General features: G+C 40.5%; 1 protein-coding gene across 11 annotated transcripts in view; it reads right to left on the reverse strand.

The window, feature by feature from the left end:
• The window catches only part of FRMD4B (FERM domain containing 4B), a 318,608-nt gene that overhangs the window by 24,132 nt on the left and 269,077 nt on the right, over positions 1 to 25,399 (reverse strand). For all 11 annotated transcript variants that reach the window (XM_019469743.2, XM_019469744.2, XM_019469748.2 and 8 more), the window contains 5 exons: positions 19,575 to 19,658; positions 17,372 to 17,437; positions 14,576 to 14,633; positions 12,185 to 12,271; positions 734 to 810 (listed from right to left, as the gene is read on the reverse strand). In XM_019469743.2, coding sequence (XP_019325288.2) covers positions 734 to 810; positions 12,185 to 12,271; positions 14,576 to 14,633; positions 17,372 to 17,437; positions 19,575 to 19,658 — 372 coding nt within the window. The remainder of the gene's footprint in view (positions 1 to 733; positions 811 to 12,184; positions 12,272 to 14,575; positions 14,634 to 17,371; positions 17,438 to 19,574; positions 19,659 to 25,399) is intronic.

Here is a 25,399-nt window from a genome sequence, read left to right on the forward strand (position 1 = left end):
GAAGGAAGGTGGGGGAGGGCAGGCAGATGCTGCGGGGAAGAAGGGACAAGGGTACAGTGTTCTGTGCAGGAATCTGACTTGTCTCTTGGGGTCATCTTTTTGTCACAGCTGTTTGCCCCCATCCCTCTAACCTCCGAGCATCCACCAACATGTCTGAAAGGCAAACACTGAGGACTGAAAATGAATTCCTCTGAGGAGCTTGGAGCACCTCCAATCCTGACTTCTATCCATGTTGATAACCTGGCAACCGTTGTTTTAAAGTGCCCAGGAAGACCCAGTTAAAAAGTGAGCAAGGGATACGAACAAGGGATTTCTCTAGAGAAGACACACCAGTGGCCAAGACGTACATGAAAAGATGCTTGGCCACCATTTTGAATTGAGGGAAATGCAAATCCAAACCAGAAGGGCTATCGCTATATATCACCAGGATGGCTATTAAAAAAGCAACCAAAACACAACTAAAAATAACAAGTGTCAGGGAAGATGTGGAGAAAATGGAACCATACATATTGCTGGTGAGAATGCAAAATGGTGTAGCCGCTTTGGAAAACAGTGTGGCAGTTTCTTAAAAGGTTAAAGGAAGAATTACCATTTGACCCAGCAATTCCCCTCCCAGTATATCCAGGAGAAATGAAAACATACGTCCACACACAAAAAACTGCACATGAATGTTCCCAGTAGTGTTATTCAGATAGTCACTGGGACCAAACAAAGAAAAGGCTGTCATCCTCACCTCCGTGGATCGTGAACTTCAACGGCAAATTTTTTCTCACGGAAATACAAGTTCTCGAGCTGTTTCCATTGGAATAACTAAGCAATTAAGAAAAAAACAAAACAAAAACATAGAGCTTTAATGAACACTAATTTTTACCAAAGCTAGGACCATCTGTTTTTTTAAAAAATTTTTAATGTTTATTTATTTTTGAGAGAGAGAGAGAAAGAGACAGAGTGTGAGTCGGGAAGGGGCAGATAGAGTGGGAGACCCAGAATCCCAAGCAGGCTCCAGGCTCCGAGCTGTCAGAGAGCCCGATGCGGGGCTGGAACCCACAAACTGTGAGATGATGACCTGAGCTGAAGTCGGATGCTTAACTGAATGAGCCACCCAGGCGCCCCTAAAACCCATCTTAATCACCAAATAATCAAGAAGGTACACTAAGACAAAGCACGGATATGTGACACAATCTTTTTACAAATCAATAACCTGAAACCATTTTATTCCTTTCTCTGACTAATCTGCAGCTCACTAATAAATCTTCCTTGAACTATAAAACCAGGCAAGTATAGGGAACATGCATACTATTTTTTCCCCCTGACTCAACTAAATAAAGAGAATTAGTAAGGAAATCCTCACACATTCCAGTAAGCACATGCCTTCTGATCAAAGACGCTGACTTCATATTTAAATGGAAAGATATTCAAAGGGGTGTTTTAGTAGAACCACAGATTAAATTTCAAAAGGAGGCAAAGTGAAAGTAAAACGGAACCCCAAGCAGGGGTGATTCTCTGTGATACCAGTTTCCCGCCTGCAAGAGTTCCCCTAAATGTGACGGAAACTTAGCTCCAGGAACTGGAACAAAGGTCGGGTGGGGGTAAATGCGGGATTGCCCTCTTGGTTTCTGAACTGGAGCCTCCAGTTTTTGTAAATAGAACCCACTTGTATATTCCCACTGCTGACATGCTAATGCTGCGCTCCGTATCATTTGCCAGTTGGTTGGGAGAAACAGAATTAACTAGCAATGTGCAAATGATTGAAAACCCAATAATGTCTCAAACAAGATTGAACGCCCGGCTGTATTTTCTGGGATCATTCCCAACCCTCTTGTACTAGCCCGAGCCTCAGCTTTTCGTCTCCACTCGGACTTCATCGTTGCGTTTGTCCCACCATTGATGATTATTACACTTTGGCTGGAGTTTGAAATTATGTTCAAAGAATCTCAGAGGAGCATTTCAATTTTCTAAATAATAGTAAGTTCTCTGTAACACACCCTCAGCACCACCGTTTGAGCCAAAACTTTTCATGAATGTGTGAACCTCAAGTCCCTATGCACAGGTAACTAGGATACAAAAGCATGCAAATTGGAACCCCCAATCCCAAACACAGTAACATAAATCAGCACGCACTAAAAACACAGCCCTTTCTTGCCCGACATACAGACAGCGTAACTACAATCACTGAGGCTGGGAGAGTTATTAGTGAAAGTTTAAGGCTACATACCACTTTCCTAAAATGTCCATAGGCAAGACGTTTTCATTTCTTTTAATCCAGAGATTCCAAAAATGGGACAGAAATCTGAGGGAAAGCCCCAAGGCTCTACCTCCCCTCTCCCAGACAGCAGCTCCGGTGAGTTGTGAACGGAGTTTCATAAGACACCTAGGTGTAACTCAATTTCACAAACAGAGCCTCCCACGGCTGACATCAGCAAGCCTACCCAGTGACACCTCCCCACTTCTACTCCTTCCTCTGATCAGCGAGATACAGAGCAAAGTTTTCCCTGGCAGATCTTCCCAGAAGAGAGACACACGTTTTTAAAGGGGGTGTAGCGCGTATCCAGATGCTACTTGCTGGGAAGTAAGTTGCTTTAAATCCAGGCACTGGATTTCACTGGAGGCTGTCTGAGGGAGACATTTCTACCAGGGTTTACTCACCCTGGGCATGAACAGGTTCTACAGGAAGAGCCACAATGCAGCTCAGCTGTGTTTTTCTTTGCGTCCATTCCCACACACATAAAAAAACCAGGGCTGGACTTGAAACATGATCTCTGAAAGCCACCACCTCCCCCTCTTATCACTTACAAATGTGAAACACTAGTGCTTTTGCCTTCACTCAGCATGTCCCTGCACTGAGAGCAAACGTGCCGCCTGCAAGCAAAAACCGTACATAAAAGGTGAAGGGCTTCAGTTTATTTAAAGAATTTGAAATAATTAAATGGCAACTGGGTTTGCAAAAGAAGTTATGGGACCAAGACTGAATTTTCAAGTCTAAAAGGCAAAGCCGTTTCCCCACCTGAAATCTTAAAAAGTTCACGGAAAATGTGATTCCATATATGTGCCTGTAACAGCATAGGTGAGCTGGAATGACGCAGACTTAATTCGTGATGGCCACTAGGGTGAGGACGGTAGAGTGTATGGACGGGTTGCATTCCGGTTCCATCACTTATTTGGAGGGGGGATGGTGGTAAATTGCTTAACTTTACTGTGTCCGTTTTCTCATCTGTAAAATGGGAGCAACGCCTGCTTCAGGGGGCTGTTGGAAGGATTGGGTGAGTAGATGTTCATGAAGCACTTAGCCCAGGGCCTGGTTTAGAGTAAACATTCAGAGTGACAAAGCTAGTTATAACTGCTATGAAGGACTCTCAGCCCGATTCCCTAATTTTATCATGTCTTTGTGAAGGTGGAGGACAGCCATTTAATAGCAGAAACAGACGCAGAAACAGCCGTGTGGATCCCCATCTGTCTTTCCACTGATGAGAAACAATCCAGTTTTTCTGTTGACACATTTGTGTCACTCAGGTTCCAATTCTGCGAGTTTCAACCTCTGTCAAAACTGCTGTTATTTCTGTTGATTTCATCGGTGGTTTCCTGATACACCCTCTAGGTAGGAAATCTGTTCACTGCTCCTGTACCACGGAGGTCACAGAGGAGGAGGGAGGGGCGGGTCAGGGGCACGCCCACAGAAAGACGCACGGCAGCAAGCTCCCTCCTGTCTGGGGTACCCAGAAAAGGAACGTGCCTTGGCAAGTGCAAAAATGCTGAGGAGTATGCACCTGCCACAGGCGACGGGGAGCTCCCGGGGTAATAAAAGACTCCGGGAAAGCTTTGGACAGAAAGGAACAAACTACCTTTCTGAATCTTACCAAATCAAAATTAGATGTCACCCAAAGGTATACCACCAAGAAAGAATAGGAAAGACATGATCAGAAGTTTTTTTTAATAGCACTTATAATATAGGTTAATCATTTAACTGCAGGTTCACCTGGAAATGACTAAATTTGGGATAGTCACAGCTGTAGTGTATGACTGTATGTCAAACAATGACTCACATCGGGCGATCCCTTGCTGTAACGTGAAGCAAAACCAAATCACTGTATTAGTGATATATTCTTTTTTCATTTTAAAAAAGTTATACTTGATGAATATACTCTTAGTACCCACGATCAAGCTAGTGGATATGTTTTGCCTTCTGGAGTCCCACAAAAAACAGAATTTTGCAGGATCATGGGCTTTTAGAAAGGCAAACTGACCACTGGGACACCTGGGTGGTTCAGTTGGTTGAGTGTCTGACTCTTGGTTTCAGCTCAGGTCGTGATCCCAGGATTGTGGAATCGAGCTCCGTGTCCAGCTCTGCGCTAAGCATGGAGCCTGCTTAAGATTCTCTCCCCCTCCCCCTTCCTCTCTCCCCCATCCTTTCTCTCTCTAAAATAAATCAAATGGAAAAAAAAAAGAAAGAAGAAAGCCAAATGACCACCTTTTATCCGGCCAACCTTCCATCCATCAAGTGCTTTTGTGACCCAGAGTGAGTCTGCCCAACAACCCTATGGGGAGTTACTACTTTTAGCCCCATTTTTCAAGACAGAAAACTGATGCTCAGAGAGGTTTACATAAATTGGCCAAGGTCACAAAGCTAAATGGGAGCAGATATGGCACAACCAGCTTCAAAAACCACAGTGCCCAATCAGAGCACATCATCATGACTCTCTCATCTGGGAAGACGACTTGATGGAGTTTATAAAAATATGGAGTAATTCTCAGATCTACCTCATGGGGTGGGGTGGGGTGGGGGGAACCCAGCAATTACGACAGCCATTTGCAGGAAAGGACTCTAGGGCCCTCACATTTTATTGGACTAGTGGTTCTCAAGCCAACAACGGTTTACATCACTCCCTACTCTCATCCACAACACAAAGACCACTTGGTGATATCTGGAGACGTTTCTGGTTATCGCACGGCAGGGGTAGGTGCTACGAGCATCTTGTGATAGAAGCCAGGGATTCTGCTGAATATCGTACTATGCTCAGGACAAAATGATCTGGCCCAAAATGTTAACAGTGCAAAAACTGAGAAAGCCTGACTCAGAGGAGAATTTTTGGTGATATACCTATGATTTGGCAGGTAGAGTATGTTCAAGAAGATGAAATGTTCCTCCAAGATAATGAACATCGGGGTTCTGTTTTTCTCCGTTGGGTAATCCCTTTAGAGACAAATGGTTGTTCAGATTTTCTAAATGGAAGTGTTACCCACCAGAAGGACTGGAAACAACGGATCAGACTAGAAGAGGCCATGCTAACCGTGTCACATGTGCTGAACAAAAATTATGCAACACACCCAAATGGGACACACTCAGGCAACAAAAATTACCTTTTAAGATGTGATATCATAACTTTCCATACATAAAACATCACATCTTAAATGCAAAGAGTACAACATTCTGAGTATTTTAGAAAAGTTCAGATGAAGAAGTTCTGGGCATCAGGAAATGCATAATATAAAACTCTGACCATCCAAGAGGATGTCATCTCCCCAGATTTCCTTTGCAGCTGAATCTCTAACCTCCCAGGACTGACCTAATGACTTCCTGTTAATACATGCAATAGAGTGCTCATGGCACGTGTATGATACAACCAGGGCTGACCTGCTGTTCACGGGCACCTTTTGGAGGTTCACACCTGGCATACAGTTGTAAACTGTATTAAATACTTCAGTAAAATCCCCAACTTTGAATATACTTCTCTTTCCAGATGGACCATCGTGTCCTTAATGACAGGGACTTGGCTTTTTCCTTAAAAGGAATAAAGAATATAAAGTACTAGCTCAAGGTCCTTCTAAACAGCATGGGCTTATTTCTTTTTGTTGTTGTTGTTAAAATGTAAAACTGGGTACACTGCACTCTCTCATTAGAAATTTGTTCCCTAAGGATGAACAAATTAAAACCAAACCAATGTTTAGTCACAAGTACAAAGCCAAGAAGCCTTTCCTGTTTATCCCCTTTCAGAGAACTTTGTTTTTCTCCATGCTTTAGGTACTAATTTGTTTTCTCGGCATTTGGACGAGTCAATTCTATTAAAGAGCTATGTTTCATTTCTCTACATGCACCAACAACTCAGCCACTTGGTAAATGCCTAGAAATACAAACTAATAGATTAAGTAATGAAATCTAATGGTTTTGCTGGTCCACCAGCCACTTCCTCTTCTTCACACATCATCTTCTGTTTTTACAGAGAAATCTCTAAGCCTTGAAGCTCTCAGTTTTATAGTGTCCCTACCTCCTTCCTATCAGCACACACTGTTCTCTGACCAGAACACGCCATCCCATTCTTCATAGCCTGACTCCTTCACCCCTTCAGGACCTAGCTGAAATGTCACCTTCCTTAGAGGCCATCCCTGACCCCACTAAGTGTCCCCCACCCATCCCGCTACCGACCCTCCATCTCATTTGTTTCCACCATTCAAAATCTATCACCATGTTTTATTTCTTTGCTCACTGATTAGTTTCTCACAAACCATCCCCCTAAAAGACTTCAGAGAAAACAAACACAGTGTGACAGAAACTACTTATCACTCTCAGGATCTTTTTTTCCTCCTTCCTTTTAGTAAAAGAACACCTTGACTTATGGCTTTGCCCATGGCCACCCACCTAAAGACTACCCTTCCCAGCCTCCCTTGCAATTAGACTTTATGACTAATCAGACTGCTTGCCTTGAATTCTTTCCACCTGCTTCCGGTTGTAAAATGGAAATGGAGACTGCCCAATGCTGAACCAATTCTCTGAGAGTTCCTTGTCAGAAGAACCGCTTAAAATCCTAACTGTGATGAGCTTACAGGAGGGGAAGAAAAACACCTGTGGTATTCAGTAACCCTTCTATAAACCAGAATGTGGTGTGAGGGAAAAATTATCTACTTGGTTAAGGAACTCACTAACCCACTGGGTCCTTCCAATGATCTTTGAAGTGGAGGGAGCAGACAGACTTATTAGAATTTGATAGTTGAGAAAACAAAGACCCAGAAAGGCTGAGACACAGCTCCAGAACCAGCCAACTGGTTCTTATTTGAAACCCATGCTGTAGGCTTTGAGTTCTCCTCCCGGTGACTCTGCAGAAGGTTTTAACAATCAGATTGATTATTGGTGTGGCCGGAGGTAATTATACACTTTACAAACAGGACGGACCGGTCTCCAGTTGACATTCTGTAATTGCATTCTTTTTTTTCCACACCATACTTTATTTGGTATTGAAGTATAAAGTATGACCGGGCAGCACATTTTCCTTTTTCTCCCGCAGTTAACCTCATCTAAAATTTAAGCAGCGTCGGAAGGAGCTTCCAGATCGAGCTCCCTGGCCACGTGGCAATAGTGGAAAAACGAGGAGCGGGGAGAAATGATTGAGATGGCTGTGCTAAGAAAAGTAAGCAAGTCACTGGGTTTAAATGAAATGAACCCTGTAGTTTTATGACCAGGAAACAGGAAGACTTTTGTGCTTGTTACTTAATACATCTGGCTCTAGGCATTTGGGAATTCCAATAGTTGAAAAAAGAAATCAGTTAACTGAAGGCTAGGAACCTTTTCCCCACCCCAAAATGCCCTGGGGTAATGATGCACATCAGAAGACTTTGTTAGCAGTTATAATGCACAAAGATACAAATCGTGAAAGGCATTTTACCCCACTAAGGTCTGCCTATGACACCTTGCCTGGCATGCCTTTTTTATTTCTCCCATCTCTGACAGGTTGTGGTTTTTTCAGGTCAAAGAACTTGCTGGAGGGGTACAAATCAGTCATGACATATATCAAGGCTTCACTTAGCCACTGAGCCACTCTACTTCTTTGTGAAGAAATTATATTTCTCCGTGAAATACTGAGCGAACAATAAAAACCTAGTAGGAACACAGTCTGCATTTTTTTTTTTTTTATTGTAAATCTTCACAATTTTTAAGTTCAAAGGTCCTACGATCTGAAATTAAGTTGAGTTCTGGTACATTTTCACATTCCATAAGAGTTTGCAATGACACATTTCATGCATAAAGGGAGGATTAAAAAGAAAAAAAAACTGCTTATGAACTGAATTTTTAATACTCTGAATTTTTGTGGTTTGTAACTCAGAATCTTAAATTTCTCTTAATTTGCATCACTCCCTAGGGCACTGTGGTTAATAAATTCACGCAGAGCGCTTAAGAATCTCTGAAAATAGAACATCTGCGTGTGGACTCTTAGATGGAACACTAGGACTATGAGTTTGTAGCAATGCTGGGTCCTTCTCTAACCAACAGTGATCCAAGAATATTTCTCATACCTTTTTTTTTTCAAGTTTTTATTTAAATTCTAGTTAGTTAACATATAGAGTTATATGGGTTGCAGGATCTCATACCTTTAAAAATTGTCTTTCTCTGTCACTACCAATGAACAACAACCAGTTATGGAGTGATGAATGTGTATCAGGCACAGTGCTGAACATAATCTCTTGTAATTCTTACAAACACCCTATACCATCTTGCAGATGAAGAAACTGAGTTTAAAGAGAGATTAAACAACATGGCCAAGGTTACGCAGCGAATGGAACATCAAAGACAGGCTTTGGGTTGCTTCCCAACTTCTTGATCTGCATCTTTATACTACACAGACTGAAAACAACGCTGCCCTTTGACTAGAGAAAGGCTTACAGGCAAAATACAAGAAGAATACCACTGGGAGATACAACAAACATTGTCCTTAATATTCATAGGCTATCACTAATACACATTATGTGCAAAGGACAGAAAGCTTCAGCTTGTGGGTCTTGGACCAACCTTTTTTCAAAATAGCCTTCGGCATCAGTTAGTAGTCTCTTATTATTGGCAAACATTCTCCCTCCTGGCCTGTGCTTAAGCTACACAATTATAATTTTTTTTTAACATTTATTCATTTTTGAGAGACAGAGACAGAGCATGAGCAGGAAAGGGGCAGAGAGAGAGGGAGACACAGAATCGGAAGCAGGCTCCAGGATCTCAGCTGTCAGCACAGAGCCCGATGGGGCGCTGGAACCCATGAACTGCGAGATCATGACCTGAGTTGAAATTGGTAGCTTAACCGACTGAGCCACCCAGGCGCCCCATTAAGCTACATAATTACAAGCCAGCGGGCATGCGTAACAAAGGGCTCAAGAAGCTAAGGATCTCCAGGGTCCCCCATTCCAGCCTCTGTTTCAGAATCTGCCCATCTGACCTTCATTCCTGCTCGGCTACAGGTAACTTGCTGCATGTACAGGTCATGCAAAAAGCTGAAGCATGATCCTTCTTCTTATAAATCAATGCTCATGACCCTTGAAATCATGGATTCTTTCATTTGTACCAACTGGGCCAGGGCAGTGACATATGGAACATCCTCCCTCCAATTAAACCATAAGTTGCTTGGACATGGAAAAATAAACATATGGAAGCAAAAATCCATCACTGGATTTTAACAGAAGGAGGAGAAAGTAAACAGTGGTATGGAGTGGACACCTGCAAAAATGACCAGAAAAGAGAGGATGAGGCAGTGACAGCACAAGATGCCCTGTTAATGGTCCTTTTTGAATTGAATGGCATGTCTTGAAAATGAAATAGGAAAGCCCTGCAAATTGAAAAAAGCAAATGTCTTCTGATCCTTGTCTAAACTCTGGAATGAACAAGCAAGCCTGATTGTGATCAGTGTCAAACAATATTTACCGATTTCTATGAAACTGTGAATGTAAAGAAAGGGATGTGAGTCATGAGCAACTGAGAGGAAATTAGCTGCAGTATTTACTGTGCAGACTCTGATTCACCATTATTTTGGGAGAAAGCCTGGTTGTTTTTAGTCAATGCATTTACATTCCGTGGGCTTCTTAATTTCATGAAGAAACATTAGCTAAGAAATGACTTGTGAGTCAATTTAAGTTAATATATTACACGCAGGATTCAGCAAAACCAGTGAGACTCCTACATGTTATTTCTTAAAGCAAAATTCAGAGGAGAAATAAATTACCAAAACAAAAAATGTTAATATAGGTTGAGGTCTACCTTAAGGAAACATGATAAGCAATAATTTGGTTTTATTAAATAGATCAACTAAGGGTTAGGTACATGCCTTGGCTGGGATTCATTATTCTCCCTCTCTGTCCCCCCCAACCCCCCCCACCAGCCATGGACTCCCACAGTTACCAACCATAATGTCCATCAAAAGAGAATCAGTTAAATGAATACTGTATTTCACATAATGGATGCTAGGCAGCTTTAAAAAGAATGAAAAGAGATGTGTTTATAAAGCGACCTGAAGAAGTAAGACATAGTATGAAATAGTGTGCATAGAAAGTTTCTCTTTCTGGAAAGCTTAGGATATACGCTGAAAAGTCTCACTGAGCCAGTATCCTTCTCTTGACAGCGGTTATCATGGGAAAGGAATGGGGACTACCCTAATTCACATGTTTCTGTGGTTTGCTTTTTTTCATTTGTTTTCACAATGGATATGTATAGCTTTTGGTAAACAGTTAAAATAAATAACTGTAAATAGAAATGATTTTGAACAAAAGTGTATGCCTGTCATTTCTAACATTATTTATTACAGATTTGGTCTTCAAGGCAAATTTTCAACTAGGAACAACATTATTCATATCCCTCCTGGAAACTGAGTATATCTTACTTCAATTGATCTTGGTCACAGGGCTCACAGAGACACAATTGTAATTATATGACTGCATACATGCTCTCTTACTGTCCCTTACACAGATGGATATCGGCTGTGAGATGATGTGTTATTATTTTTAGCGATGATTTCTGATAAAGAGCCTCAATGCCCAATAGTCTGCTCCCCTTGGCCACCCTTTTGTGTTGTTTGTGTGAGATTCACAACCATAAAGTGGGGAGAAAAGAGGAGCTTTCTTATTTTCTTAAAGAAAGATGGTGCACATTGATAGAAGCTGAAAACGCACAGAGAATGAAGAACACCGTGGTATGATTACAAGGGTCACTTTAGGAACAATATGGCTGTTTTTCTAATAGACATTAAAGCATGAGACAGATGGAAATGGTAGGAGTTATTTAAGGCTGCGATGTCGGAGTGTGATAACACATGGTCTGCTATTATAGACCATTGTTCCACTGCAGTGACTCCCAGTGATGGCAGGAGAGCATAGCGAGGGCAGCAAAAGCAGCCAGAGCTGTATGAGTAAGCCTTTATGTCATTATAATACACAGGGGGCCAGGGCAGGCGGGTGGCGATCTATATGGACTCATCCATTCTCACGTGGGCAAAAAAGTATGGTACGTCTGCGCTCGGATCAGGAGAGCTACACAGCCAAAGTCCAAAACGAAAATAATGCAATTTATTAGCTCTGGAAAACCCAAACCTGATAGAGTTCCCTTCCATATACAGCATGTGACATAATTTTCGTTACAAATAGCAGGCAGGTTTAGCGTAGAAAACTGTGAAACAAAGATAAGTGAAAATAGCAGCGGTAGTAAAAAGATTAGTTGTAACTGTATTACGGAGAGGGAACCAGCACCAAAGAATCTGGCTTCTCTCTTCACAATTCATCCATCTGTTTATCCATCCAGTGCAAACAAGCATATGTATGTATGTGTATGTACATACCTATATAATTTACATATAAACTTATACTAACATTACATATAATTATGTGTATAAATAAATATATCGTATCTATATAACAGATCGATATATAAAATTTAGGAAACAAAATGCCATCATCATGTTCAAATGGCCTTAAAATAGAAATCTAGGGGTGCCTGAGTGGCTCAGTAGGTTAAGCGTCTGACTCTTGATTTCAGCTTGGGTCAGGATCTCAGAGTTGGGGGATCGAGCCCTGCATGGGGCTACGTGCTGAGCCTGCTTGGGATTCTCTGCCCCTCTCCCCTGCTCACGCTCTCTCTGAAAATAAATAATACACATTAAAAAGAGAGTAATCTAGTTGTATGCCTTTATAAATGAAACTGTGATCAACATCCTTAAATCTTAGTACATAACTTTATTTCCTTAGAGTAAATGATCAGATCAGAATCACTGTATAAAGGTACATAAATTAGTTATAAAAAGTATTTTTCCCTTAACCTGAGCCTCCTCTGAACCCACAGCTTCACTAACCAAAGTTCTTTGTCTGAGACTGTTCGGTGCCCCTTAAAGCAACGTTGCCAAATCCAGAGCAGCTCAGGTTCTCCTAAGTGTCTAAAATGATTCATACTTACTTTCCGAGGTTTCACTTTATCTTGCAGATCATACTGGCCGATTCCTTTGTAGCTGATTCCAAGCCACCAAGGAAGTCCTTGTTTATCCTGGAAAATGGAAAAGGATGAGAACCGAGCCCTTAATTGTTCAATCTTCTAGAGCTGAAGATCTACCAATTTCATAATTTACCAAGTATCAACTAGTCAAAATAAAGCTGGCTTGGTAAACAAAACATTACTTACACACCTAACTTGTTTTTAAAATGCCTTCAAATAAGATCTTTAAGTTAAAACAGATTAATACTATCAATACCACCAAAAAGGATGAAACATTACTGTCTTGACTGAACATCTGGAGAGAAGAAATAAAATGTAAAAACTAATCCAGAGTATAAAGCCAGTTATCCATTTAAAAAAGAAAAGAAAGAAAAAAGAGAAAGAAAAAAAAAAAGCTCTCTGCTCTCTTGATTAGAAACCAACTATAAAGGTCAGGGAAGTTTCCAAAGAATTATAAAGATGAGAAAAGAGGTCCCAAACCTGATGTTTATAATCTAGTTAACAGTGAGCATGGGAATACTGAAAAGTTCTTTTGGAGAACTGTATGATTCAATGGCAGGATGTTTGAATAATCACTTTGAGGTACATATGGGGAGGGGAGGAATTTTTTTTTTCATAATCTTTTTTTTTTTCCAAAATCTTTTAGGTCTTGCCAAAGTAAAGGACGCATTGACACAAGGAAAGAAAAATTTAGGCTTAAACATATACCTGTATACAAACAAATTAAGAATCAGAAGAAATTAGAGGCGCTTGGGTGGCTCAGTCGGTTGAGTGTCCAACCTGATTTCGGCTCAGGTCATGATCTCATGGTCTATGAGTTCGAGCCCCACATTGGGCTACTCACTGACAGTGAGGAGTCTGTTTGGGATTCTCTCTCTGCCCCTCTCCTGCTCACACACACACACACACACACACACACTCTCTCTCTCTCTCTCTCTCTCAAAATGAATAAACTTAAAAAAAAAAAAACAATAATCTGTAGAAATTAAAGTTGAAATGGTACTTATTTTTAGTACAAGGTGCCCTCATTATGCAAGTATTTATTGTTCAATCCCCTACTATTTTGAACTGCAAACACTGTTGTAACTGGAAAAGTCACTCATGATTGATCAACGATAAAATTATTCCCTTCAAACAAGATTCCCTCCTTAACACTGCTTTATCCCTTACCATCTCAAAATATTTCTTAGTCTCTCCCTGCTTGAAAACACCTGAAAACAATACACAAATACAAACTATACCAATTGAAAATTGGTATTGCAAATCCTGCAAAAATTTGAGAACTTTATGAAGTATTGAAATGACAATGTAGAGTTTATGATTCTTGGGACACCCAGCTGGCTCAGTTGGTGAAGCATGTAACTATCGATCTTGGGGTTGTGAGTTCGAGCCCCACGTTGGGGGTAAAGATTACTTAAAAATAAAATCTTAAAAAAAAAAGAAAGTTTATGATTCCCAGATAAAGGGGCTATCAAGAGAATATCTGGGGGGTGCCTAGGGGGTTCAGTTGGTTAACCATCTGACTTCAGCTCAGGTCATGATCTAGCGGTTTGTGAGTCTGAGCCCTCCATTGGGCTCTGTGCTGACAGCTGAGTCTGGAGCCTGCTTTGGATTCTGTGTCTCCCTCTCTCTCTCTGCCCCTCCCCAGCTCGCACTCTATCTCTCTCTCAAAAATAAATAAATATTAAAAATTTTTTTTTTAAAAAGAGAAGGGCGCTTGGGTGGCTCAGTCAGTTAAGTGTCCGACTTTGGCTAAGGTCATGAACTCACAGATCAAGGGTTTGAGCCCCACATCAGGCTCTGCGCTGACAGCTCAGAGTCTTTAACCTGCTTCAAATTCTGTGTGTGTGTCTCTCTCTCTCTGCCCCTCCCCCCAATCATGCTCTGTCTCTCTCTGTCTCAAAAACACATAAACATAAAAAAATTTTAATTAAAAACAAAGAGAATATCTGGTAGCATTAGGCAGGTGAACAACTGGGGAAGAGAAATAGCAGTTAAAATAGATAAAAGGAATAGATGTGCCAAAAGAGAATAATCTGAGTATGTTAGGATTAATAGGGATTTGTGGAAAACATCTGAACACAGCAAGTATTTTGCAAAAAGAGCGTGCTTTATAATTGGCTATCAATGACAAGGCATAATCAGGTTTTTGTAAAAAAAAAAAAAAAAAAAAAATCAATCGTATTTTATTTTATTATTTTTTAAATAAGTAATTTTGTTTTTTATGCTGAAATTTACAGAGATAATTTGCACAAATATGCATATTAATTTATGTGATTTTAGAAGTTGGTGCTATTCACTAATTCCCAAAGTCACATGGGTATTATGAAAGCTTTGTCATGTAAAAGTATTTACCTTTACTGCATAATAATGGACTCCATAGGTTGGTAGAGCTTCTACTATTTTCATATACCTATGAAAAATGAATAGTATATATTATAATCTCTTCATAAATTAGAGGATCCTTTCGGGAAAAATGATGTACAGAAGCACAATTTGTATGTACTTTCCTCATTACAACCATGACTAATGTCTTTGACTACGGTAGAAATAGAATAAGCCATTCTAGGGAGTAATATATTTTACCTTACCCAAATGTTAGGAAGTTGCTAACAAAACTCCAATTTCCAAAAGCTACAGGAAATGTTAATTTCTGCATATTAAGATTTCTACGGCTTAGAACATACTGTACTGTATTGTAACCCCAAATTGCAAGTATTTTTTAAACTAAGCACTTAATGATGCAAAGCAATGAGAATCAGCTTCTCGGTCATGCTTGTAGTAAGTAAAAAATAAAACAATTCTGGGGCACCTGGCTGGCTTAGTCGGTAGAGCACATGGGGTTGATCTTGGGGTTGTGAGCTAGAGCCCGTGTTGGGCATAGAGATTACATACATACGTCCATACATGCATAAGGACATAAACAGTTAAAAAAATAAACTGATCCCATTTACTGACTACTAAACTCTCAGGAATATATGCTTTACTCTTAGGTCTAAACTCTAATAAGAAATATGTACCTAAAAAGGGTGAATTTTATTATATACTGTATATACAATTTTGTTGTATTTAAAAAATGTGTTCCCCAAAATAAAAATTAATGATGCTACTATTTACTATTTTTAATTCAACAAATATTTATTGTGTACTTCTAAGGTTTTATGGAGTGAATTATATTGTGTAAGACTTCCTCTCTGTTCACAAAGACTTGAGGTTCCTGTTTAGTACAAGTGGACTTTTTTTTTTTTTTAACTTTTTAAAAAATGTTTCTTTATTTTTGAGAGCTAGAGAGACAAAGTACAAGTGGGGGAGGGACAGAAACAGAGGGAGACACAGAATCTGACAGGCTCCAGGCTGTGAGCTGTCAGCACAGAGCTTAGCACAGAGCCCAACACGGGGCACCAACTCACCAACCATGAGATCATGATCATGATCATGGCTGAAGTCAGCCACTTAACCGAATGAGCCACCCAGGCGCCCCTCAAGTGGACTTTTTAATGCCATTTTGAATATCAATTGCTCTGGATTTTGTAATCAATACTTCGATACTTTTTAAAAAGTAAATGACCTATATGTAAATGAATGTAAGAGGTTAGGTAAATGGGGGCTCCTGGGTGGCTCGGTCGGTAAGCATTCGATTTCAGCTCAGGTCATTATTTCACGGTTTGTGAGTTCAAGCCCTGCCTTGGGCCCTCTGCTGTCAGCAGAGAGCCAGCTTAGGATCCTCTGACCCCCTCTGCCTCTCCCCTGCTTGTGCTCTCTCTCTCTCTCTCTCTCTCTCTCTCAAAATAAACAAACATTAAAGAAAAGAGAGAGAGGTTAATGGTAAATGTGCCAACAATATTCAACAAGTACACTGCACAGCCAAGATCCTAACAGAGAGTTGGATTCCACCGTCTAGAGCTTTAACCACCAAGTTAGTCTAGTATTTGGAGCCACAACGATAATGATCAGGGGAAGTAAAAGGACTCTGCATTTAAGCAACGGCACTTCATAACATGCTCATTGGCCTAACCTAAAATCCTTCAGGGAAAATTTTTACACCTCTTTTGTCCCTCCCAGAAAACAGGAACAATGAGTTCAAATGTCAAGGGTTCAATTTCAGGACTGCTAATTTTTGATTTCTGCCTTGGAGATCACAGGGTGTTTTGTGATGAAAAGGAGATTAGTGCCAGTGGTGGAGGTGTGAGGGAAATCTACACACTGGCCAGAGGAATAGCAATCTCCAAGTTCTTATTTTGGTTCTTACGTGCTCGGAGCGACATTCCCGCAGGTTTTTACAAGAACGTCTATGGCCATAAAAGTTATTCTACAATTACTAGAGCAATAATGCTATATTCATTTTTATAATTTTTAAAATTTAAATTTATAAATTTAGTTTTTTATAATTTTAAAACTTTAACGTAGCTTGTGAACTATTGTTAATAAATGAATGGTTACTCTATAAGTCTAAAATGCAGAAATAGGGGCACCTGGCTGGCTTAGTCGGTAGAGCATGTGACTCTTGATCTCTGGGTTGTGAGTTCAAGCCCCACATTAGGTATAGAGATTACTTAAAAATAAAGACTAAAAAAAAAAAAAAGAATAAAATGCAGAAATATATCACTATGGTCCGTTATTGGTAGCACGAAGATATAGACAAGCCAACACCAACACTGTATGCTCCACCCAAAATAGAGTCACAAGCCGGGCAACCACACATGGCCTCCAGATAGGTTTTCTTTGGCTCAGATTGTAATAAAATTTTCTTAAAATTGCTTTGCAATGTTTAAATTGGGATTTAAAAATCAGAATTTCCAGTACTTCTTAGACAGTATCAGGTCTGACATTAGGCCTGATTTCCGGAGCTGAATCACCTTGCCTCTACCCAGGGTAATAGCTCTCCAGATCACCTCAATCCCCACCATTCCCTATTACCCTACACCTGGCCTACATGTCTCATTTTTGCTACCTGCCTGACACTGGTAGGCCACTGAATTGATGACATCAACTATGGAATGACCCAAGGCATTTTATAATTCATATGAAGGTATTTCTAACCAGATGGGGACTATATACAAACAAAATATACAACAGAAATCATTTCAGATGATTTCTTCAAATAGGAGACATTAAAATTATATCTAAGCAAAAGGAAAGACAGATACTTACTGAACCACAGCTTGACCCCGGGTCAGACCTTTGATTTTCAAATAATGCTCAATCACCCTGTCCTCACTGTGAAACAAGCAAATGAGAAATATGGCAATGTATGATTATATGAGGTACAGACTCATTTTCAAGATTCTCAGGTGGCTTATTGAGAAACAAGAAAAATGCCTTCACTAACCTGTTTGGGATACAGAAGCTGGATGACTTTTGTTTTTGTAGAACATGGATTTCTGAACCTCAGACAGGACTACCTCATCATGATTTCTGATTTAAATTTTATATGCTATATGATATATTAATATGTTTTAAAACTTAATCTATTGGAAAAGAACAGGATTTCAATTTATCAAATGAAAAACTAGTATTTTTTGCCATAATTGAATGGGACAAAACAAATACAAAATAATGTCACTAAATGCTAAGTAGTGAGCCTTGCTAGGGAAATTAAAAGGCTTAAAAAAAGAGATCAGCAAGTATTAAATACATTTTTAAAAATTATCCATGAAGATTTAGAAAGGATTAAAACTGTTCTGAGTCTTGTACAATCCAAAACACTCTCTTGTCACTCACTACCTGGGGACACAATGTTTTCAGAGAAAACCCTTCATTATTGTCCCAGCATAAAACTTGTTGACTGGAGGGGCACCTGGCTGGCTTAGTCAGTAGAACATGAGACTCTTGATCTTGGGGTCATGGGTTTGAGCCTCACATTGGAGGCAGAGATTACTTAATAAAAAAAAAAAGTTAAAAAAAAAAACAACTTGTTGGCGAGAAAGGCAGAACTAGGCTGCAGTCTATCACCTTCAGAAAACAATTTTTTTTAAATGTTTATTTTATATATTTTTGAGAGAGACAGACCATAAGTGGGGCAGGGCAGAGAGAGAGGGAGACACAAAACCGGAAGCAGGCTCCAGGCTCTGATCTCTCAGCACAGACTCAGATGAGGGGCTTGAACTCATGAACCACAAGATCATGACCTGACCCGAAGTCGGACGCTTAACCGACTGAGCCACCCAGGCACCCCTGAAGTCTGTCACCTTTGCTGTCACTGAGCTACTGTTCTTTTCTTTCAGATACCTATCATATCTCAAATATAACCTAGAAAGATAAATGTTTTTATCTCTACACAACCAGTAATCAGTGGTAAAAGGCCTTTTTTTTTTCTTTTCTTTTCTTTTCTTTTCTTAAGAAACTATCACTTAACATAATTTGTTTGGAAGATTCCAGACTGAGGAAGGAATGTAGCCTCAGTACACACTTTCACTCTTTATTTGGGAACTGCAGTCCAACTTCCATTATTAAAGCTATTCATGGGGGAGCCTGGGTGGCTCAGTCACTTAAGCGTCTGACTCTTGATTTTGGCTCAGGTCATGATTTCATGGTTCATGAGTTTGAGTCCTGTGTTGGGCTTTGTGCTGTCAGTGTGGAGCCTGCTTGGGATTCTCTCTCTCTCTTTCTCTGCTGGTCCCCCACGTCTCCACTCAAAATAAATGAACTTAAAAAAAACCACTCTTCATGTTGAATATTTATTTTGTAATCCATTTTTTTTATGGAAAGTAAAACTATTTTCAAGATTCAAAGCCCTAAATCAAGGAAACTATATTTAAAGGGGCTGTAACTAACTCAAGGGGGAAAAACATATCCTACCAGGAAAAATGTTGAATGGAAAATGGGTACTATGGCTTCATTAAAATAATTAATGAATTTAATGAATTAATGCATTTAATGGAATTAAAATAATCTCAACAAACGGAATTACTCAAAATACACAACAATTTTTGGCCATGGGAGAAACCTCTGTTCACTCAGGTAATTTCTGGGTAGTGAGAAAACCTCTATCCAGGGAAATTTGTATTTTATAACACGTATATTACACGCTGCTAGATTAAGGCCACATCACACAGTGACTGCACACGTACTGAGCATTATGTTCCCTTAAAAGCATATTCTATACAGACTTTTTGTGTGTGCGAATGAGAAAGCATGCAGCCACTCTTCACTAATGACTACAATCGTGATACAACGATCGCCAGTAAGTTCTGACAAGACCCTTTCACGGAAAGGATCAGGTCTACTTATGGTCACCCTAACACATGTGATTTGATACTTTCTGCACTCATATCTCTTTTAGTTTCCTGAAAAGCACGCAGTTCTCGATGGAGGCTATGACAACGGGGTCACCTGTTGTCCTGCTTTGGCTTACCAGTAAGCCAGGGATGGATGTTCCTGAAGGGTTTTGGTTGGAAAGGCTGGCAATGTCTTTAAGTCTTTCCGGGCATTTTCATCACTGAAAAGAAGAGTAATGCAGTAATGTCAGTCACTGTTACCTAAACTATCATCCAAGCTAGTCACCAGATGAAATCTGATAAGTAACGACACTACACCGGGTTCTAGCAAAATGCGGTCAGCACATATAAGGCTACGGATTCAATTCCCCCAAAGGACAACCCGCCGAACCATGTGACATTTTGAAGTTTTTAAAAAGACACACACAAAAATTAAAATAACGGTATTCAGGTGCCATAATCCAATTTTCCTTACCCTCCTGATAAACCTGCAGCTATTTTTATTGTATATTTCTATGTATAGCTATTCTGTTACCTAATTATTATGAGACTGAACTCAGGACCCACCTAATTATTATTATAACTGTGGATATTCCATATTCCATTTTCACACAGCATTCTTCAAATTTTATTACACACCTTCTCTGTGTGCCTATAGCACTCTCATAGTGATCTTCAGTGGCACATAATATTCACCATGCTGGAATATTGATTATCATAAAACCACTCATATAGTATCATCATTTTCTCATAAAAGGTATCAATTCAATAAAAAGGTTTGTATAGACTTTACTATTACTTGTCTGTTGTTTCCTTACCATGCTCTGAAATAAAATGGATCAAGTTGGCCATTTGTGAAAAACACTTGAAAGAAGAGGACTTGAAAACGTGTGTCTAATGAAACCCCAGATATCGTTCAAATTGCATCAAGTGAATTAAAAATGTACTTTGTTAAGGTCAGCTATTATCTCACTGTAACATGGCAACATTCTAGTTGTCAAAAGAGACAATTTTGGGGGGCGCCCAGCTGGCTCAGTCGAGAGAACATGCAACTCTTGATCTCGGGGTTGTGAGTTCGAGCCCCATGTTGGGTGTATACAGCTTACTTAAAAATAAATAAATAAAAAAAAGAGGGGTGTGGTCTTCATGGAACTTAACAGAAGGAAGAACAGGTAATACGATGCAGTCATAGCTGGTCCTCTCAAAAACTGCCCCAAGTATTTAAGGGTAGTCTATGAAAAAACAGACATGACTCTCTGGGGTCTATCAGAGCCTGGGATAAGTACATGAACAGCTATTAAAAATCCTGACCAAACTGGCATCCATCAATCAGCCCATTGGTAGCTCTTCAACTGTCCACTGCTTCATCTCTTTCCCAGAACCTATCGTTTGTGGAGAGTCAGGCACCATGCAAGACACTTTTTAGGCATTATATACCTGACCTAAGTCTCACCATGACTCCTTCCAGGTGGTAGGTACTGTTATTACCCATGCTTTACAGGTAAGAGGGAGAGGCTTCCAGAAGTAAGCCCCTCACTCAGTGTCTCACAGCCACTATGTAGAGAAGCCAGAAGGCAAACCCAGTCTGCTTGGCTTTAAAACACAAGATCAGGCAGTGCCTGGGTGGCTCAGAAGGCTGAGCATCCCACTTCGGCTCGGGTCACAGTCTCGTGATTCATGAGTGTGAGCCCCACATCGGGCTCTGTGCTGACAGCTCAGAGTCCGCTTCTGGATCCTCTGTCCCTCCCCCAACTCCTGTTCTCTCAAAAATAAATAAACATTCACAAAAAATGACAAGACCATAACCTGATTCCCTGACAGACCCTCGGAGTGGCATTCCAGAGAGCACATTCTCATCTTGGGCAAGGCATAGCTCCCCTTCACCCTCACCCCCTGGTTACATAGGAAAACACGGAACCAATTATTTTCAAGATCCATCATTTATGCATTTTCACACCAGCTTCCTGGGGGTTCGCCTCAGTGATTCACATTCAAAGAGATGAATGTCTCGGCTGGATGATGGAACACTGAACTTCAAGTGAATCTCCTCCAGAAGCATTCATTCAACACTTGCAGATCAAGTGTCACAGATTAACCCAGGAAACCGAGCACGGGCTGCGGCCAGGGTCTGTTTGAGGCACAGTGTATGTGCCGTATTAGAAATTGCTCATCCTGTCACCACATCAGGCTTGGTGTACATGGCTCTCCGTCAATGTCCACAGAAATGTTGTGTTTTGGTTTTACCATCTCATTTCCTGACCATGCCACTGAGCAACCTATACATACACTTACTCTCTTTCACTAAGAATAGATAGAGTGGAGTATCCCCTCGCTTGGAGACACCATGATTTGCACCTGTCAACATTACATTCAAAACGAAGGTTGTGGCCTTAAGGTTCATCTTAGAGGTGAAAGATCCGGCTTTACAAATGACTACAGGAAGCAAGAAGTCACTCGGTTGTTCTTACGTAAGGATAAATCTCTCTATTCATTTGAAATCTAAGCAGTACGGCTTAACGACATTGACAATCTCGGAAAACAGGTTTGGGCTTCCTGAAAACCAAAATAGACCACAATCCGATTTATTCATATTAAAGGTCATCTGTTAACTCCCAGTAATAATATTTATTTTTCTTAATAATTTCTTTTATGCTCTGTCCTTCAAATTCAATTTCCTTTTCAAAGAAGTTGGCTTGTGAGTTTTTTATGAAGAGCAAATACATGTACATATTCTAAAATGAGAAGCTAAGGACAAATAACTTTTTGTTATTAATCATCACCACCAATTACATGTGTTTTGTTACCTTCTGGGTCTATGTGAACTATATGCTATGTTCCAAGAACTCAGCCTAGCGTTCATTTACTTCTTGGATTATAGTTAATTTTGTAGCAATTAAGACTCACCAGAGTGAAGGCTGCTATTCAGTATAGACTCATTTATTCTTTCAGCAAATATGTATAGAGTATATACTGCATACCTAGCATGTAGAAACAAACGTCATTTGATGGAGTTGCTTTTAACTTATGTGAGTAGTCAGCCAAAAGAGAGAGGAGAGAGGGGGCAGAAGTAAGGGAGAGATTTTATCCATCATTCTTTTCAATAAGCTCATGGTTGAGAATAAATGCAGAACCGGAGGTTTGAAGTTGATGCCCTTCAAGAAGGTGTTAGTTCCTGTGTCCTCAAAGTACCAGCATCTCACAACACTGAGGTTTTTCTAGCATTTTGTAAACATGTATTAAGCATTTAATACATGTCTGCTAAACACAAGCAACTTACATGTTTAGAGCCTACCTAAAGAAACAGCTATGTGATTCAACATGGGAAAAATACTACCTGTGTTGAATTTATTGAAGATAAACTCTGGTCTTTAATATGTCATCTTTTCAAGGAATTTTCAAGAGTAATTTTAACTATACAATGGTTCCTCTTATCCACGGGGGACACGTTCCCAGAACCCAAATGGGTGTCTGAGACTGCAGATAGTCCCAAACCCTACACATAACACGTTTTTTCCTATACACACATACCCATGATAAAGTTTAATTTGTAAATCAGTCATAGTAAAAGGTTAAAAATAATTATAAACTAGAACAAGGGTAACAATGTACCATTGTAACAGTTATGTGAATGTGGTCTCTCTCTAAACGTATCTTACTGTGCTATACTCACCATTCTTCATATGGGATGTGAGATGACAAAATGCCTACATGCGGAGATGCAGGGAGGTGAATGACAGGCATTATGACCTAGTGTTAGGCTACTATTGACCTTCTGATGATTCGTCAGGAAGAGGATCATCTACTTCCAGACCTCGGGGAATTGACACCGTGGAAAGTGAAACCGCAGGTAAGTGGGGACTACTATAGACAATCAGAATCGCCCTGGTTATCAGATGTGATAAGACGTTATTCATCTGGACATGGGGGCTGAGTAATCAACATACAACCAAAGATTAACCAGAGGCCAGTATCCTAAATAACAATGAGTATTCATTCACTAAGACGGCTAGGGTACTAATCAATCACCAGGAAGCAACTAAAATGTGCATTAATAGGGAGGCAGCTTAGGGATCATTTCAAGGAGAGTTTAAAAGGTATATACCTGAACAGGTGGAGCACAGGGATGTGCGGGCAGTGAAACTATTCTGAATATTGTAATGACACACATGACATTATGCATTTGTTAACATTTGTAAACCTGTACAATATACAGACTGAATCCCAATTGGACTATGGACGTTGGTTAACAATAATGTAATAATATTGATTCAGTTGTAACAAGCAAACCACACTAAAGTAAGATGTTAATAATAAGGGAAACGGCTGGGAGGTCAGGAGGGGCAAGAAAGAGGGGGTATATGGGAACTCCCTGGACTTCCTGCCCCAAGTTTCTGAAACCTTAAACTGCTCTAAAATAATAAGGTATATTAATGTAGAAAAGAAAGAAAGAAAAAGAAAGAAATTCACTTTAGATTAGTGGTTCTTAACTTATGCAGTTTTGCCCCTTGGGGGACATTCAGGAATGTCTTACGACATTGTTTTTTTTTTTTTTTTTTTTTTTTAATTTTTTTTTCAACGTTTTTTATTTATTTTTGGACAGAGAGAGACAGAGCATGAACGGGGGAGGGGCAGAGAGAGAGGGAGACACAGAATCGGAAACAGGCTCCAGGCTCCGAGCCATCAGCCCAGAGCCTGACGCGGGGCTCGAACTCATGGACCGCGAGATCGTGACCTGGCTGAAGTCGGACGCTTAACCGACTGCGCCACCCAGGCGCCCCTACGACATTGTTTTTAAAGTTTTTTTTTTTTTGAGAGAGAGAGAGAGAGTGCACAAATGAGCGGGCTTGTGCACCTGTGAGCAGGGCAGAGGGAGGGGGAGAGGGAGGGGGAGGGAGAGGGAGAGGAAGAGGGAGAGGGGAGGCGGAAAGGGAGAGAGGGAGAGGGAGACGGGGAGGGAGAGGGGGAGAGGGGGAGAGAGGGAGAGAGAATGTTAAGTGGGTTCCATGCCTGGTGTGGAGCCTGATGCGGGACTCAATCTCACCACCATCAGATTATGACCAGAGCCAAAATCAAGAATCGGAGGCTTAATTGACCTAACCACCCAGGTGCCTCCCCGTATTTTTTAATCTTAAGTAATCTTCACACCCAACACAGGGCTCGAACTTAAACCCTGAGACCAACAGTCTCCTGTTCCACCAACTGGGCCAGCCAGGCACCCCTTAAGACATTTTTTATAGTCACACTTGAAAGGAGGCCTTACTGGCATCTGCTGAGTAGAGGCCAGGATGCTACTGAACATCTATTACACAGGATAGAGCCCTAACAACAAAGAATTACCCTGTCCCAAATGTTAGCAATGTTGAGTATGAGAAACCCTGACTTGAATTATTATAAAACTCCTGATAATTCAACCCTTAAACTTTTTCTTCTTAAGCTTATTTATTCTTTTTAACCTTATTTGGAGAGAAAGCTCAACTTAGGTGGGGCAGAGAGAGAGAGAGAGAGAGAGAATCCCAAGCAGGCTCCACACTGTCAGCACAGAGCCTGACGAGGGGGCCAAAGCCCTGAACTGAAAGATCATGAGCTGAGCCAAAATCAAGAGTTGGAGGCTTAACCAACCAACCCAGGTGCCCCTCAACCCTAAAACTTCTAAATTGTATCTTTTAGACTTAAAGAATTACTCTCCTGTGTCACTCTCAGACTATAAATATCAGAATACAAGTACATCTTAGATACAAATGCCTATCAGGAGTCAAGTGAGAGAGGCATTAGAAATTCGACTGTCAGGAGGGCCTGCGTGGCTCTGTTGGTTAAGTGTATGACTCCTTGTTTCAGCGCAGGTCATGATCTCAGGGTTTCCTGAGTTGGAGTCCCACATTTGACTCTGTGCTGACAGTGAAGAGCCTGCTTGGAATTCTCTCTCTCCCTCTCTCTGCCCCTCCCCTACTCACACTTGTCTCTC

This window comes from Panthera pardus, unplaced genomic scaffold (genome assembly GCF_024362965.1).
Source record: "Panthera pardus isolate Hobbes unplaced genomic scaffold, ASM2436296v1 HiC_scaffold_8, whole genome shotgun sequence".
In the NCBI taxonomy this organism is placed as follows: Eukaryota; Metazoa; Chordata; class Mammalia; order Carnivora; family Felidae; genus Panthera; species Panthera pardus.